Source organism: Falco peregrinus, chromosome 5 (genome assembly GCF_023634155.1).
Source record: "Falco peregrinus isolate bFalPer1 chromosome 5, bFalPer1.pri, whole genome shotgun sequence".
Taxonomy (NCBI): Eukaryota; Metazoa; Chordata; class Aves; order Falconiformes; family Falconidae; genus Falco; species Falco peregrinus.
The window spans coordinates 39,900,029-39,916,297 of record NC_073725.1 but is presented as its reverse complement, the minus strand read 5'-3'; the positions used below and the strand labels follow the sequence as shown (position 1 = coordinate 39,916,297).

General features: G+C 37.9%; 1 protein-coding gene across 1 annotated transcript in view; it reads left to right on the top strand.

Annotated features, from left to right (window-relative positions):
• Window positions 1–16,269, top strand: part of CDK14 (cyclin dependent kinase 14) — a 317,000-nt gene that overhangs the window by 139,184 nt on the left and 161,547 nt on the right. Inside the window, 1 exon segment of the mRNA XM_055806228.1 lies at window positions 10,644–10,706. Coding sequence (XP_055662203.1) covers window positions 10,644–10,706 — 63 coding nt within the window.

Sequence of the window (16,269 nt, the reverse complement as noted above, 5' to 3'; positions counted from 1 at the left end):
AGGGTTGAGATAAGAACCATTTAGTAAGTAAAGCAAGAGCCATGCATGCAAGCAAAGTAAAGCAAAAAATTCATTCGCTATTTTCCATCAAGAGGCAGGTGTTCCGCCATACCCAGGAAAGCCGGGCTCCATCATGTGTAACAGTTACTTGGGAAGGCAAACACCATAATGCCAAATGTCCCCCCCTTTCCTTCTTCTTCCTCCAGCTTATATACTCAACGTGATGTCATATGGTATGGAATATCTCTTTGGCTAGTTCGGGTCAGTTGTCCTGGCTGTGTCCCTTCTCCATTCCCTGCGCCCTTCCAGCCCTCTGGCTGGCAGGGCCCAAGAAACTGAGAGGTCCCTGACTTGGTATAAACATCACCCAGCAACAACCAAAACCATTAGTGCACTATCAACATTGTTCTTACACCGAATCTAAAACACACCACTGCACCAGCCACTAAGAAGAAAATATCCCAGCTGAAACTAGGACAAAATACAAATAAAAATACTCCTGCTAGGCTAAGAAGTTTACACAGGTCTGGTGGGAGGAAGAAAGATGTTACTCATCATCCTGACTTTGCAAGATCTCAATCAAAGGTTGTGTAGACTTCATACAGAGGGTACGTACTGATGAAGAGATGTGTGAATAAAATTAATCAGGATTTACACCCAACAGATAGGCTGTGTGTATCTGAATTTTTATTCTTTGTACAATTTACTGATGTTTTTTCTAACCTTACAAAATATTGGTTGGATTTGCACTGTGCTTTGCACCATTTAATAATTTGCATCTATTATTTATTCTTCTTTTTATTAACTACTGGTAAGTGTGTTCAGTGTAAGTACTGTAAAAAACCACAACAAAATTAAAGCATAAAAAATCCAGAGCTGAGCTGACAGATGGAACACTGGAAATCGCATAAGATGTTCTATCTACTGATAGATCTCAATTATTTTTTCCTAAATTACAGATAAAAATTCCAAATGTCATTGTAGTGCATCAAAAACATATACATGTAGTAAGATGCCTATGCCAGTGATAATGCTTTACTCAATACAAGTAAGGCCACCATCGAAAATAGTAAATGTGTCCACATAAGGAAAACCTGAATCAGGTGGAGACCTGAGGGGGAAAGAAACAAGAAAGAACAAACATCTAGATAAAGGCTTCCGAGGAAAAGTCAAATGTACAGTAGGGCTGGTTAGAGTTGGGGGGAAAAAGGATGAGATGGTTACAAACCTTTAAATATCTAATATAGAAAGACAGTGACTTGTTTCTGTGTCAATGGTAAAGAGGGTAAGAAAATCTGAAATTGCACTAAGGAAGAGAAAGATTAAATTATATGAATACCTCTTTAATGGTAACAATAGTAAAGCACTGAAGAAGATAACTACAGGGTGATGGTTTCTCTAATACTGGCTGTCTTTAAGAACAGTTTAGACATTCATCAGAACATCAGAATGACATGTCATTGATAGTAGATATAGGTAAGTTGATTGTTTTTTCTTTGAGAACCTTTCTATGTGTGTCTTTCTGCATCTTATTTTTTTATCAGTTAAATATGAATACTTGTAGTCTTTCAGTGAAGTTAATACACTGCTACTTTCCTGTATCAGGAGTTGAAGAAAAAAAAAAGTTGATTTATTTACTACTTCAAACAAAACTAAAGAAAAATGCTTCTAATTTTAGTATTTGTTAGATTTTTTTGTTGTTGTGTTTTGGGGTTTTTTTTTTAGTAATTATGTTGTAGATTTCTGGACAGCTCTACCATCAGTAATATTCTGGTGGCACACCACACATTCCTTATCTTTTAATTTCAGTAATAAACTGGCATTGTCCAAGTCCCTCTAAGGTGAAACCTGACAGTATCTCAACTTGCACTAGAGACTTGTCTAATCTAAACTTTTTTTTTTCTCAGACCCTTTAATAATGTGGGTTGTAGCTGCTGCTTAATTCCTCTCAAAATGAGAAGCGCTGATTTATTCAGTGCAGACTGAAACAACCAACCAACCAACCACCAACCCAAAACCTGGCTGTTTGGAGAGTGATTATTGCCTTAATTCTAAATCTAGAAATAGATTTTTCATTCCGGAACTAGCAGTATGCAGCTTTGTGCTAAAAAAACAGAAACTTTGGGTGAGCAATTCTGGCAAAATAATAACACTAAAAATCCTGGAGGCAGAATGAAGAGATCAGTAATTGCAGATGTCATTATAATATGTTTATAGTTTTATGATATAAAAATAATTAAGGAATGGTGAATAAGAGGAATCAAGCTTGAGTAATAAATAGTCAACACTTGAAAGTTAAAAAGGCCTATTCATTTTTTGTTTTTTTTACTACTTTGAGTAAAGAGGATATAATCCATGGAAGCATCATTTTTCTTTTGTGTGCCTTGCAGCCTGAAGTGCAATTTTCCCTATAAAATTTTTATTAATCTTTCAATCATGCATGGGCAGTTAAGATTAGGAGGCAAGGCAGAGAGCAGTCACTCAGCCAGTGTGAAGAGAGGTCTACCATAGGATGCTGAAGCTTTTAGAGAAAGTGTTTGCACTTCTCTTTTCCTGCCCTGAAGATTTTTTTTTTTCTAGCCCAGCACACCACCATAGCAAAGGCTCTTGTGCCAACTCAGCTTGTGTAGGTATGTCTACATTATCCACAGCCGATACTGTGCCAGTAGTAGTGTGGATACTTGGCATAGTGTGGCTGTATGTGGATTGTCATCCTCCCTGCAATGTGTGTGCTCTGTTTAAGTGGTCCTGGAGTGAGTATTGTCACCATGAGCTTAGTGGTATCTGCCATGGTCCAACAAGAAACTTTTTGTAACTTCAGATTGATTTTTATTTTTTTTTTTTTAAATATGTGGATATAGCGGGTGTAATGGTCAGTGCTGTGGAAACCTAATGACTTACCAAGTTAAAGAGAAAGTGACCATGCACATGTACTGCAACTTGCTCAGCTTATAAGAATTGTCCCAACCCTTTGTTGACTTTGGGAACTGTAAGTCCATCACAGTTTACACAAGTTGATGATCTGCTAGGTTTTCATCATACTAAACAGAAATTCCTACAGATTTTTGAGATGTCATTTTTTTGTTAAAATAATCCCATGAAATTAAGTGTTTATTGTCTCTTTAACCTGATTTACTAAGAAAACAAGGCTGATACAGTTAGTAAGGTGGACAGAGAATAAGGAAAAGGATAATCTGGCTTCTTTAGAAAACTGGATTTTGTTGAAGTCCTCTTAGTTCATTCAGCAGTTCTTTCCACAGCAGTGTGTGTTTCACTTGTCAAGAATCAGGGACCAGATGAATGAACAGAGATGTGCAATGAACAGAGACTTTGTATCAATAAATACGTATTTTCTACTAACAACCAAAAATCAGGCAACTGTGCATTCCTTTTTCTTTCTGGGATTTTCAGGTAGGTTTGTGTATGTATTATGTACTCCCACCACCAAACCTCCTTTTCTATATATTATTGTTAATGTGATTTGAAGTATATTTATCTTTGTTGACAGTATGAGAGAAATCCAAGGCACTAGAAACATCTGTTAGCAAAATTGTTTTCATTAAAGGTGTCTTGTGGGGCGTTTTTTTTCTTTCTTGAATCCCTAATATATATATTTCCCCTGCTGCTCAGCCCAGCTGGTGCTCTTGCCTTCTGCTGTTTTCCTGGAAGTTGCTTAGGTATCACCCAGAAATAGCTTGTAGGATATTTTGTTACCATAGCTAACACTGCATTTTCTCACAGGGGGGAAAAGATTGCATTATACAAAGCCATAGAAACACTTGAAAATGAGAATCTATGAGACTTGAAAATACCAGCAACATGAAATTAGTTTAAACCGTGGTGCAGTAATCTGCAGAGCACTTAGGTTGGAGGATACATGCCATTTAAATAGAATTAAATTTTCTTTGTTCTCCTGTCACTTCAAAGTACTCCTACTGCCTATGCTTTTATTGGTAAATTATATTATCAGTTTAAGAATTTGTTGGTGAAAAAAAGGGAAAGTATTTTAGTCAGTAAAACTGCTAGAGCATAAATAATGTGTGCTCTCCTTTGAACAGAGAGGAATGGCTCGCAACAGCCTCGTTGGAGCAGCACAATCTGTCTGCTGCATGATGGCATCGCTGGCAGCCAAATACTCCCATTTTTGTTTTAATGGAAGGGTTCTTTCACATTGCTGGTTTTACATGATGGGAATGCGGTTGGAAATGCTTCCTGTTCCATTCACAAGCCCCAGGCTCTCCATGCATTTCAGCTTCAAAAATGACAGCTGAAACCAATTAGGCAGAATTATGGGACAGCTAAGTCACATGGAGATTTATCATGACCGAGGAAGAGGAGGGAAAGAGAATGTATTGCATGGAAAGTAGAAGTGACTAATTTAATTAGAAGAGAATGACAGTCACATTATTATTATGGAAAAGGGCTGGCAAAGTGAGCTCATTTCATGTCACTGGCCATGGCTTTGAAAGGAGGTGTCCTGCCCTTTGTCTGAATATGTTTTATGTTTGGTAGCAGTCTTCAATTTATGAGCAAGATAGCTGAGCAAAATAGTTGATGTTAAAGCAAAGCACTGAGCATATCTGAGGACAGTCATAACTTGTGGTTTACTCATCTATTCATAATTAGAGCTCCTTCAAGAGGAGAAGGGAGGAGTCTGAACCATCAACGTTTGCCTCTTTTTTTTTTTTCTGTTTGCATGCTTCCTTTCTTCCAGAAGTAGGATGCAATGTATATAAACCTTGCTTCAGCTGTATAAATACCAGGCTGGATTCTTTTCCCTTCAGCAGATGCTTATACACAGTATACTCGCAAACATAAACATGCACGTGTCTATAACACAAACCAGAGTCTTGCTGAGTAGAGATGACCTTCATACACTTATAAACTGCCACGGGTATAAAGCAAAACCCAGTTCATTTCTTTGTGTGAGCCTGGAGACAGTATTTCATAAGGTAAATGAAACTTCTTGTGCTATTGTCACGGTGGTTGGTGGTGTGGGGGAGAAGTGAGTGAAAAACTTGACAGAATGAGTCTGAGCAAGCATGCATTTTCCTTTTTTTCTTTTTTTTTTTCATATGGGGTGTTTTCTTGTTTTTTGTCCCAGGCTTCAGTTTGCATAACCCTTGTAAAACTGTCGGTTTTTAGACTCTGAGCAGTTAGGTTGGATACGTAACTTAATATCTCCCTTATTTTCATGTAACCGTATGAGTTGTGATACTTGTCTCCATCATAGGGAGGAGAATATTTGAAATTAATTGAAACTTGGGTCAAAAGTAGGCATTGGCTGGTGTGCTTCTACGTATAGTTTGAAAACAGAGGAATGGTTGGACTAGCGTAGCTGAGCATGAGTTTTCTATTCCCTGTCCTAGGAGACATTGTGCCGTCTCTGATTTAACCAGAAATCATGCCATCTGCCCCAGAAAGGGTCGGGGGGTTCCTAGTGCAAGTGTAGTTACTTGAGTTGTGCACTGAGGAAAGGGGTTGTGATTTAACTTGGTGAGAGAAGGTAGCACAAAGGCTTGATAGAGCCTTCTCAAGGATGTGTAGCTGTGTGTGCCAGAATCCTGAAGTCAAGTCACATTCCTGGAGCAGTGATCTTCCGGCACGATTTAGTAAAATACAAAATATTTGAAGAAATAAGATGACAAAATCCACCTCAGGTTGCCTATACTTATTTTTAATTTCAGCCAAAATGGCCAGGATATCTTAAACCTGTAGTGGAGAACCCTTACTCTAAATACTCAAGCCTTACAGCATGGGCTTGGAGTTTGGAAGATGGGTACCCTTTGTGCTGCGGGTGGTGCTGAGCTATTATTTCCAAAATTGCCCCAAATGTGGTCAAGTGGTAAGCTTCAGAAAAATTGTGATTTGTACTTAAAAACTATGTATTTAAGATTCCCCCTGTCCTCTCAAAGACTTGCTTTAATCTTGCACTTAAGATATCATAGATGGCATCCCCGGAGGAAATGAGGTTGTTCTCAGGGAAGCGAGGTTGTTTCTCCAGGAGTCAATAGGGGGAGGAGAGATCAAATTGCTTACTTAAAGCAAAAGAGATTTTGCACAAACCAGGTATCTGCTGGGGTTCCTGCCTCATTCAGAGTATCTTTTCAAGGTAAGACAGGTAATACTACTGTAGAGAACTGGGTTCCATCCCTGCTGTGTTGGGAATTGTCATCGCCATCACAAATTGCTGTCATTGCAATTCAGATACAACAGACTTCTGCTATTCAGCATAAGATTCTCAGTCTCCCTTGCAAAAGCATTATACACTCACAGCTGTAACTGAAGTCAGTCAAAACAGAGAAGGCAAAATTGTGTGAAATACTATGAAAAGTCAAAACCAAAGTGCTTTAAATGGAGTTGGCCAAATCAGTGATATTTAGAGACTTTTTTCTCTTTGCTTTGCTTCCCTACCTGATAAGAGAATAATGCCACATCTCCCCTGGATTGCTATGGAACTATTTTATGTTTGTGAAGTGTGTGAATAGCATAGCAATAAGCAGGTAAGGAATGCCAGTGAGATTAATATTTTTGCCTTCAAAGTAGTAAATGATCCAGAGACTGCAAGCTGTGTGAGAATGGGAAAAAAAAATCCAAAACATAAAAACAGCACAGCTGTTCTGTAATCAGGTAACTCCTATTCTACTGAGTGAGTATGTCTAATCCTGTGAGGGGAAAATAGAAAGTGATCACATAATGCATTTAAAAATTTATCATAACGTACGTTTATTGGGCGAACAAATAAAAGGTTGGATAAACCCCATTAATTCTGGACTTCCCTAGCTTTTGAGTTCTTCACTATGGAAACTTGATTTATTTATTGTTTTGTGTAGCTGTTATGAACAGATTAGTGCTAATAGCTTGTATATACATGTAGGTATGGGTAAACTGGTTGAGTGCTAAGAGCAGGAATTAATGGGATTTTGAATTTAAGCTAAAATAACATGTTCTGACAGCATGGCATTAGTTGTGGTGATTTATGTGTGTTGGAGATTAACAGTGTGGCTGATAGTTATTAAAAGATGCCTTGAAGCAGAATTGGTCTAGCCAGGTTTCTGTGATCAGGTTGCATGTGACAGATACTTGTCATTACTTGGAAGTCTCTGTACTGCATTCCCAGTGTATCCTGCTTCCCTGTGAGGTCTCCTTACCCTCTGAGACAGTGGAGAAAAAACTGTAAAAGGTGTGTTGGTTGGTTTGTTTCTTGTCTTTCTGCCTTGTTTCAGCATAGCTTTATGTTATTGCCAGAATATAATTGTATCTTGCATTTTCCTTTAGAGTATATATTTTATTAGATCAAGGTGTTAACCACAGTAAAGATCCTAGCATTGCGAGCATGGCATGCTGTATCTGCAGCCACTGTTCTACTTGGGAAAGCATGTTGCCTTCTACCTCGAAGTACAGTGTTAAGAAAAAGACTCCATTCATCTATATGGTACCAATTTCATGCAATGCTGTTAGAAAACTGCTTTCATCCAGTTTACTGTTTTCTTTTTTAATGTTTTCCTGAAACTTGCATTCATATTGTCTTCTTCAATGTCAGCTGAGTACACAAGCACTGGAGCAGACACTTGGCCGCCAAAAAAACAGGTTTAGAAATAGCTGTCCCTGCAGCGCTGTCAGCTTTCCTGGCTGTACTAATATTTAATTCAATGTGCATTGAGGCCTTACCTTGGGAAAAGAAAAGCAGCTGATGCTGTCTGCTTTACAGCTATCTTTTTTTTTTTTTTTTAATTGAGGAACAATGTACTATAACTTCATAAGTTGCTTTCCCAGTTAGTGCCATAGTGTTTAGGGGCTTTTGTGAGGACTCCAACTTAGTTTTATGAGGGCAAATTCTTGAAAGATTTGAACAGAAAAGACTTTCCATTTCTATTTACTGGCTGAGTGAAGGTTGGTAGAGGTTTCTCTGTGTCTGTAGCATGTGTGTGGGGAAAAAAATAGATGACAAGACTGCTGCACAATTGACTCTGTAAAGGCTTCCAAGATTATGTAGAAATTGCTGTTTACATTGAATTTTGGGTAGATACGAGCAATTGGTTTTTGAAGGAGAGAACCACTGATGCAGAAGGTTATAGCAGGCTACCAGTTGTCCAGGTCCTTGGGGTAGGAAGAAGCAGCGAATGATGCATAACACAAACAGGGTCATCATTGATGTTCATGTATGGAGGAAACACATCTAAATAATAACTGAAATGTAAGTGGAAGAAAATGGGTTTATCCTCAAAATTCATTACAAGTATATTTGAAATAAAAAGATGACTTATTGCTGTTCCTAGTGATGTAACTCTGAAGAGGATGTTCTTAGAAAGTTTTTGGTGAATAGAAAGGTGCAGCTATTGGGCAGCTGAGGTGCTGGAGCTTCAGGGATTGGACCTTCAGAAGTAGCATTGGCTTTGTCTTTGTCTGGTCTAGTTTCTGTGGGGTGACCAGTTGCAAGTCGTAGAAATCAATAGAAGGTGAAAGAGGCACTAAGCTTTCCACCTACCAGGTTATCTGTCGCCCACAAAAGCTTGATGACTGAACTATGGGGTAATGGTAATTCTCCTTCAGCCAGCCCATGCAAGGGAGCGGGCCATGCCGGGGGCCATGATGGGTGCATCAGAGGATGGGACAGCACTGCCCAGGCTTTCTAAAGCAACATTTCAGCCTTTTCTTTAAAGTTCTCCCAGGCACTGCGGGTGCTATCACTGTTCAAAGATTTGTATTTAAGTTGGTACTTCTCTTCAATAAGCAACAACAGGGAGAGTCCCCAAACTTAATTTGACACCAGCCATCACCTGTAGTAAAGGTGTTTCCCTTCATATTTTGCCAGAAGCAGGCTCTTGTAGTGGGGTTAGTACTCAAAACCTGTTCCCTTTTCCAAACAAATGACAAGGTTAGCAGATGACTTTGTTCAAGTATGTTTCCTTGACGTTGATAACAGTAAAACAAGACAGAACTGGGTAATGCTGTGATGCATACTGAAGGATGACTGGTCCATTTTTGGCATGGTTTTATTGGTACAGTCCAGAAAACTAGCTGGGAGATTGGGAGTTTATACCTGAAGTGACTAGAGATTTTACAGAAACTAGGAATAAGTCTTTAAACAGAAGATAGACCTTATGCAAAATGCACTTCACTGACAGTAATTGTTCATGGTAGAGGTGTATTTTTTAATTTTCTTTGTAAATGCATTCATTAATGTGTTAACTATAAATTAAAGTTTTGCTTGTTGTAGCTTGTGTTTTGGAAGCTCTGTTGTGTTGTATTTAGTGTGGCTTGCCCCGTCTGTGTGTGCCCTCTGCCCCCCTGATACCCACACTGCTCATTTTGGAGCTCAAGCAATTTCCTGCAGTTCGGACGCTCGCTCTTTTGAAGCCATGTAAGAATTCATGAAAAAAAGTTGTGTTAGCACACAACCTAATCAACCAGTGTATCTTGTGTTGTTGAAATACTAATTTTACAGTGTGTTTTCGTATTTATGACTTCAGAAGAGATTATACAGAACAGTTGTGGCTACTAAGATTTTGTGTAAGATGTGAACTTCTCTATGATTCTTTATAACTCTGCAAAAGAGCACTAGAGAATGGCTCCTGGAGTAGGAAATGTTGCACAGAGAAACCATTCTGCTATATTGAAGGCAACTTTTGTCCAAAACTCTCACCTTGAAAACTGCTTATATTTAGTTGGGCTGTTGTGTATGTGAGGCAGGTATTGCCAAGTAGCTTTTCAAGGAATGCTGGATGGTTTTTACAAGATGTGTTCAGCAACCAGATGTGGAAGACAGAGTCAGTTTCCCGAGTTTTTTGGTCGTTAATCTAGTGTATATTTTTGCTTTGCTTATTCTGAACATAATTCCAGAAGCTGAGTTGTGCAAGCAAATCATAGAAGAGACATGCCACTTCACTGAAAGTGTGCTGCTGACTGGTAGGAATGTGAAGAAATGCAAGAGAAAAATTCAGAGACAGTAGTGTGTCCATAATAAATCCAATAAATACTTATTAATTAAAAATAACAATTTACACTTACAAACCTGCTTATTTTCTGAAGAGATTTTATGGTATATTTGTGGGGAATATAGGCAACTATGAAGGGAAAACATATTTTTGTGTCTTCAGTGAAGGTATTTTCTAAAGTATCTGTAATTAATAGCTGTACGTGTGCATAATATGCGCTTTTTGAGCTGGAAATGATCATTTAGTACTCTGATAGGCAATGCATTTCAGATTTATTTTCTAAACCATTAAGCCATCTTAATCTAGAATCACTATAAAATGATATTTAAAATCCCATGTTTTAATGTGAATAATGACAGTAACATTTGAGGTTCTCCGTTGATGTTCTTCCTCTTCCCTCCTAATATTACTTTATTGGTATTGATGATGATATTGTCCTTACAAGGTATAAAATGATAATAAAATTAATTTACCATATACAGAATGTTAGGAAAAAATAATTTACGTTTGGTGAATATTCATATCAGTCAAGTTACCAAGGTTGTTAAATAAAATGGAGTGTAAAGGTACAAGCGTGTGTGCACACGTGTGGCTGAAAAATCTCATTATTTTCCATTTGTTGTGCCCACTCCTAAGTAGAAGGATATTTAATTGCTGCAGTCATACAGATATTAATACACTTTTTTCCATCTGACTTTCTTTTAGCATACTGATTTATGTCAGTACATGGACAAACACCCTGGAGGGCTTCATCCAGAAAATGCAAAGGTAAGTGTCAAAAAGAGCACACATTCAAGGCAAACGCAGTAACAGTAACTTTGTGTAAAATGTCATGTTGGTTGTTTCACAGAAGCTGATTATTAGCTAAAGGGAAAATGACTGGCATATGAACTGCATTTTAAAAGATTTTTTTTCTTTAAAAATAATTTAAAATCTAAGTATTTGAACATCCCCACAAAAGAACTTGTGAAGTCTGTAAAACTGATTCAGAGCCAGAATATTTGAGTAAATACTGTTAGTGTTGGTAACCCCTCCCCTCCATTCAAACATTTGCTCTTAAGACAATACTACCCTAAACCTCCTGAGTAAATATCCTTTAGGCAGCCAGTACTAGATCTTCAGTGAGGTAAATCACCAGGTTTGAGGGAACTGTAGTAAATTATATTAGCTGAATGTACTGCTTTTTATATGAGCATATAAAATCTTCCCTAATCTTTTTGCTCACTTATTTTGATGAAGCATTTTCATAGCTGATCTCACTTTTAATTTTTATTTTTTTTCCTTCTAAGGTAGATACTGAGGATTGTCATGCAGGAAGGAGGGAGTATATTAGCAGGATTTAATGGAAAGATAGACTGGTAGAGACTTGATCCAGTTACTTTCTGGGAAGTCAGCCAAATGATTTTAGCATCAAATGGAAGCCAGTCAGACATACAGAATGTGGTGTGTGTGTATAGATCACCCAGATGATATTTGTTACACTTGCCTTGCACTTTGACATCAGTCCCATTGTTGTTCTACTTTAGAAGTGTTTAAATCTTCACTTGTCATACTGAGAGCTTTATTCTAGTATTTAGTTTCTTGAAATTGAGAAGTTTGTGGAAAAAAATAAATCACACTTTCCTGGAAAACTCAAAGGCCTTTTTGGTTTAAGAAAAGAAAATATTTTAAAAAGAGGAATTATTTTTTTTTCAGTATCTGATCATTGTTGTACATCAACTACTTTTATAGTGTAATGGATTAATTTTCTAGATGAGAATGGCTATCATCAAAAAAATAATAAAGAATTCTTCCTTACTGCATATATTTGGCCAAACTAAAAAAATAAATAAATATATATATATTCATATATTCTTTTTGAAAATACATGATGTGTATGCTGCAAGCTAGCTTCCTTGTAATGTATGACTGTCACTCAGACATTTTGCTAGCGTGAACAGGGAAAGCCCACGGGTCTCCTCCCAGTGCCAGCTTCACAGTGCCTCTGTGACTGCGGCGCTTGGAAATGGCTAAAGGTGGGTGAGGTGGGACCTGTTCTTCAACCGCTAAAACTTCTGAGCTTCCTTTGCTGTTCAGTTTCCTAAGCAGAGTTTCATGTGCATGTTAAAACAGTGGTTTTGCGTTTCATTTCCCTGTGAGAGTGCTTCTACATTTGGCTTTCTGAGGTTTGGCATAAGCTACAACTGGCTTTGAAAGTTTTTTGTGCTGCTTCAGATTTGCAAGACCTACTCCAAGGCTGCAGTGCTGTATAGCTCAGGATCTAATATGCAGTAGCCATTGTAGCTGTAATTGTTGCCCACTGAGAAGACATTATACTTCACGTAACTGTACTTTTTCTTGATCGTATCAGGGCCCAGTGAGCTTGTCTTTTTGAGGATAGGCATATGTGGATAATTAGGCTTGTTAATGTGTCACTCCTCCAAATCCTGAGATACCTTTCCTAAAACAGGAGCTTCAGAGGGAACTGCAGCAACAGAATTTCACTTTCAGATTTTGCCACATGTATTCCTGTGGCTGTCTTTACCATCTAACAACAGTGTTCAGCAACACTTCCGAAGCTTATGGACACATTACAAATACTTCTTTGAGTAGCCAAGTTTAGAGTCCTGGTGTGCTGCTAGTTCAAGCTTTTTAAAATCCAGATGGATTATTAATTTAAAAAAAAAAAAGAGAGAAAAAACATGGGGAAGTTGGAGCAGATTACTCTTCTGCCATGAGCAATCCCATTGGACAATTAATATTTTTTTCCTGTTGAATAATAATAATGAAAATTGGTTATATGCGTTTAGTAAACTCTTTTGCCAGGCCAGCAACAAAGACTAGCCTTAGTTCATGCAGTAATTATTAAAATCTAGCATGATGGTTTGAGCTCCTACGATTTTAAAACTGATTTAGCCTGCCTGGGGTTTTCAGTGAAATACCTGCTCTCAAAGCCATGAGTGAAAAATACCTGCCTAGCCCAACAGAGTGATTTCTTCAGCGGGGGGGGACAGAGGCTGCAAAGAAAAGGGAAGCCAGTCATATATGCTGACAACTCCCAGACTTTCACCACCATGCAAAACTAACAGCTTGCACTCCTGTCTTCTGGCAGAGGAGATAAGATGGTTACTGTATAATATCTTAATGCTTTGCTGTGCTCAGTTTGTCGACTTACGTAACTGTGGTTCTGAGACTTTGCCACCTATTTTGGTTTTAGCTTCTGGACAGAGTTGTCTATATGGAACTACAGCTGATTTTTAAGAGTTGAGCTGAGCCATGTTAATTAGCCTTCTCTCCCTGCCAGCCCCTTCTTGCTACAGGTCCTTCAGGAATTTCACTTTTAGTCAGACTTTTAGGCAGTGTTTGTTCAGAATCACTGCTTATGTGATCCCTAAATCCATTTTAAAAAACTTACAGTTGAGCAATTATATTCCAGTAGTAATAAATTAGTCTCAGCTCTCTGGGGCTAACCTGTGGGATTAAGCCATTGATGCTCTCCCAGTATGACAGAAGGCCCCCTGCCTTTCAATTTTGTTTTTTAGGAAAGTATTGCCTACAGATGGATATTCCTTTCTGACTTATTGCCAGTTATTAGAAATACAAAACCACATAATCATGCTTTTTTTTCCAAATAATATTGTACAGTAGTTCCTGTAAAATTGTACTTCATAGGAATGCAGAAGCAGTGCTATTAGTTATTTATGTTTTGGTTTCTATAGGACATCTTCAGCCTAATTGTATTTCTGAATTTTCTCTGTATTTACAAGTTAAAGGCAATGGTTGTTCCCTCAGGCTTACTTTTAGATGAAGAATCATGAATAGAATAAAATCCAGATTACTTTGATAGACACACATATTGCTGTCCCCTTGGGTGTTGTGTTTGACATTGCCTTTCTTTGTGGTTTCAAATAGGCTATTTGCTGTCACTTAAATATTCTAAATAAAGACTACGCAGAATATTCTAAATATGTGGAAGTACAAAGAAGAATGTCTCAATTGGCAGTCGTAGGAGTCTTGGGACAGTATGTTTAAGCAAACAGAAAATATTGTTTCCTGAAGTATTAGGTTTATCCTTTTAGTGGTACATATGTATTCACACATAATGATTTCAGAATTTTATATTTCATGTGTGGAGATGAAAGTCTTACCAATAACACCACGTTTTAAACTCTTCACAGAATTTGTGCATGGGGCTGAGATACTGGTTTTTTAATACTTATACCTGAGAATGTTAAACCAAGTATCCTGGTGACATATATGTGGTTAAGTACTTGCAATGTCTTTATCAGCTGTAAGGGAAATTGGCAGAAAGCAGCTGTTTCAATCCATAGGTTCTCCAAATTCTGTTAGCTTCAAATACACAATCATATACATCTTTGGTTACTAACAAGCCTGCATGTTTACCATTTATATAAAACTTTATATTAATATGCTGTGTACAGTATTATAGTTAGAGATGAGGAGGGAAAAGGTAATCGGTTAATAAGTCCCTGTTTAGTAGGCACAGCATCATCGGTCTTCTGGTTTTGAAGATGTCTTTCGAATTTTTTCCAAGACTGAAGGCAAGCAATAAATCTGAAATACATGGCCTCACATATAATTATGTTTCTGTTGGAAGCTACTGCTGCAGCCTTGTGTATGGTTGGAGCTAAGAGCTGATTTATGTATACATTATGTATACCATGTGGCGCTTGCCAAACTGCAAAATGTGCTGCTGCAAACTGAGGTACAAGACTTGCTCCTCACTCGCTACACTGTTCCTCCTGGCCCTGACTACTGAAATTTGTACTCCTGGCTTTCTTTCCTACAGCTGTTGCTGCCTTTGGAGATAGTTCATACTTCTTGGAATCTCAGTTGAAACATCTGGATTGCTTCCTACAGCGGGAACTCTTAAAGGGTCACAGCAGCTAACTGACCCTGCCAGTGACTCTTTTATGATGAACTTAATTCTGATTTGTGTCTCTTTCTGTCTGGTACAGGACCATCTCCACCAGCCTTTTGACTTAACTTTCTCGGTTCTCCTGAGCCTTTGCATCTGTCCATAAATGCTTCTTATTTTGTACATTCATACTTTAATTCTTAAGTATCTTTTTTTCGTGCATTTCAGCGTGTCCTGTGAAAATGTAATTGTTCTTAACTTCTTTCAACCTTTGAAATACCATCTTTATTTTAACTGCATCTTTTACTGCATCTTACTACATTCCCAGTAATGCAAATAAATTCGGCTTTATGTTTTGATGCATTTATTCTATAGTTGAGTCCATTTTCTGTAACTCTTGTTACTGGAGGAACAAGCAGAGCACAGGCTTGCGTCTGTCATGCCTGCATTGCTTGTTTGCTTTCCTGCCTTAAAAATAAATCTATTAATGAAAGCTGATTTGCTTTTTAATTGGTAATGCTGCATTGAAATAGCTGTAGTCTTTTGGGAAAAGCAACCTCATCTTTTTCTCTCTGCCTTTTTTCCTCTACTTGCAGTGTTAGAGGTAATATCGATTTATGTGAGCGTTTGACTTCAAAAAATCTTTGACAAAATAAAAAGACACTTGCCTCTGACCCACTGTTCCTCAATCCATGCAACACCAGCCTGAATGACAATGGAGATCTCAACCAGACAAAAATGATCTCTGTCTCTTAATTACTCCTGAAATCTTTTACTTCAGGCAATGCGGAAGACTCCTATCCTAATACTGCTGCTCTGATTTGTCCTCCCTAGGCACCTTTTCTCTTCCCAGGGCCAAAAAGTGATGAGAAGAAATAGGCAGACCCTCTTGTTGAACTTTGCATGCAGGGAACAGGAATATTAAGCTTTCTCCCAAGAGCCTTCAAGACTTCAGCTCTTACCTGCCCATCTAAATTCCAAGCCTTCCTTGCTCCTAGGAAGCAGGGCACAGCAGTCTTCTATGCATACTTGATGGATTGTTGAAGCAAACCTCAAACAACTAAGCCCTACCCCCACCACAACCTTTAAAAATGTGTTTTATCACTGTAATACTGAGTCAGAGTTGACTGTCAAGGTCATATGTAAGGTATGTGGCAAAGTGTGGAGTGCAATTTGAGTATTAAGTTTCCTAGGGCATCCCAACAATCTCTGTACAAAATACGCTTAAGTTTCAGTAAAAAAATGTAACCAGTTTCAGTCTTGAAACTTCTACAGAAATAGTTTAAAAGAAATGTAATTAATAGGAATTTATGAAACATAATGGGATGCTGCTATACTTCTCTATGCTAAATGCTCAAGAAGAGATCAGTCAACTTTATAGCACTGCATTTAAAAAAAATAATTTACAAAAATCCCAAGTCTGATATAATAAAAATATTGGATTTATTAAACCAAGGTTTTAATACTGACTTC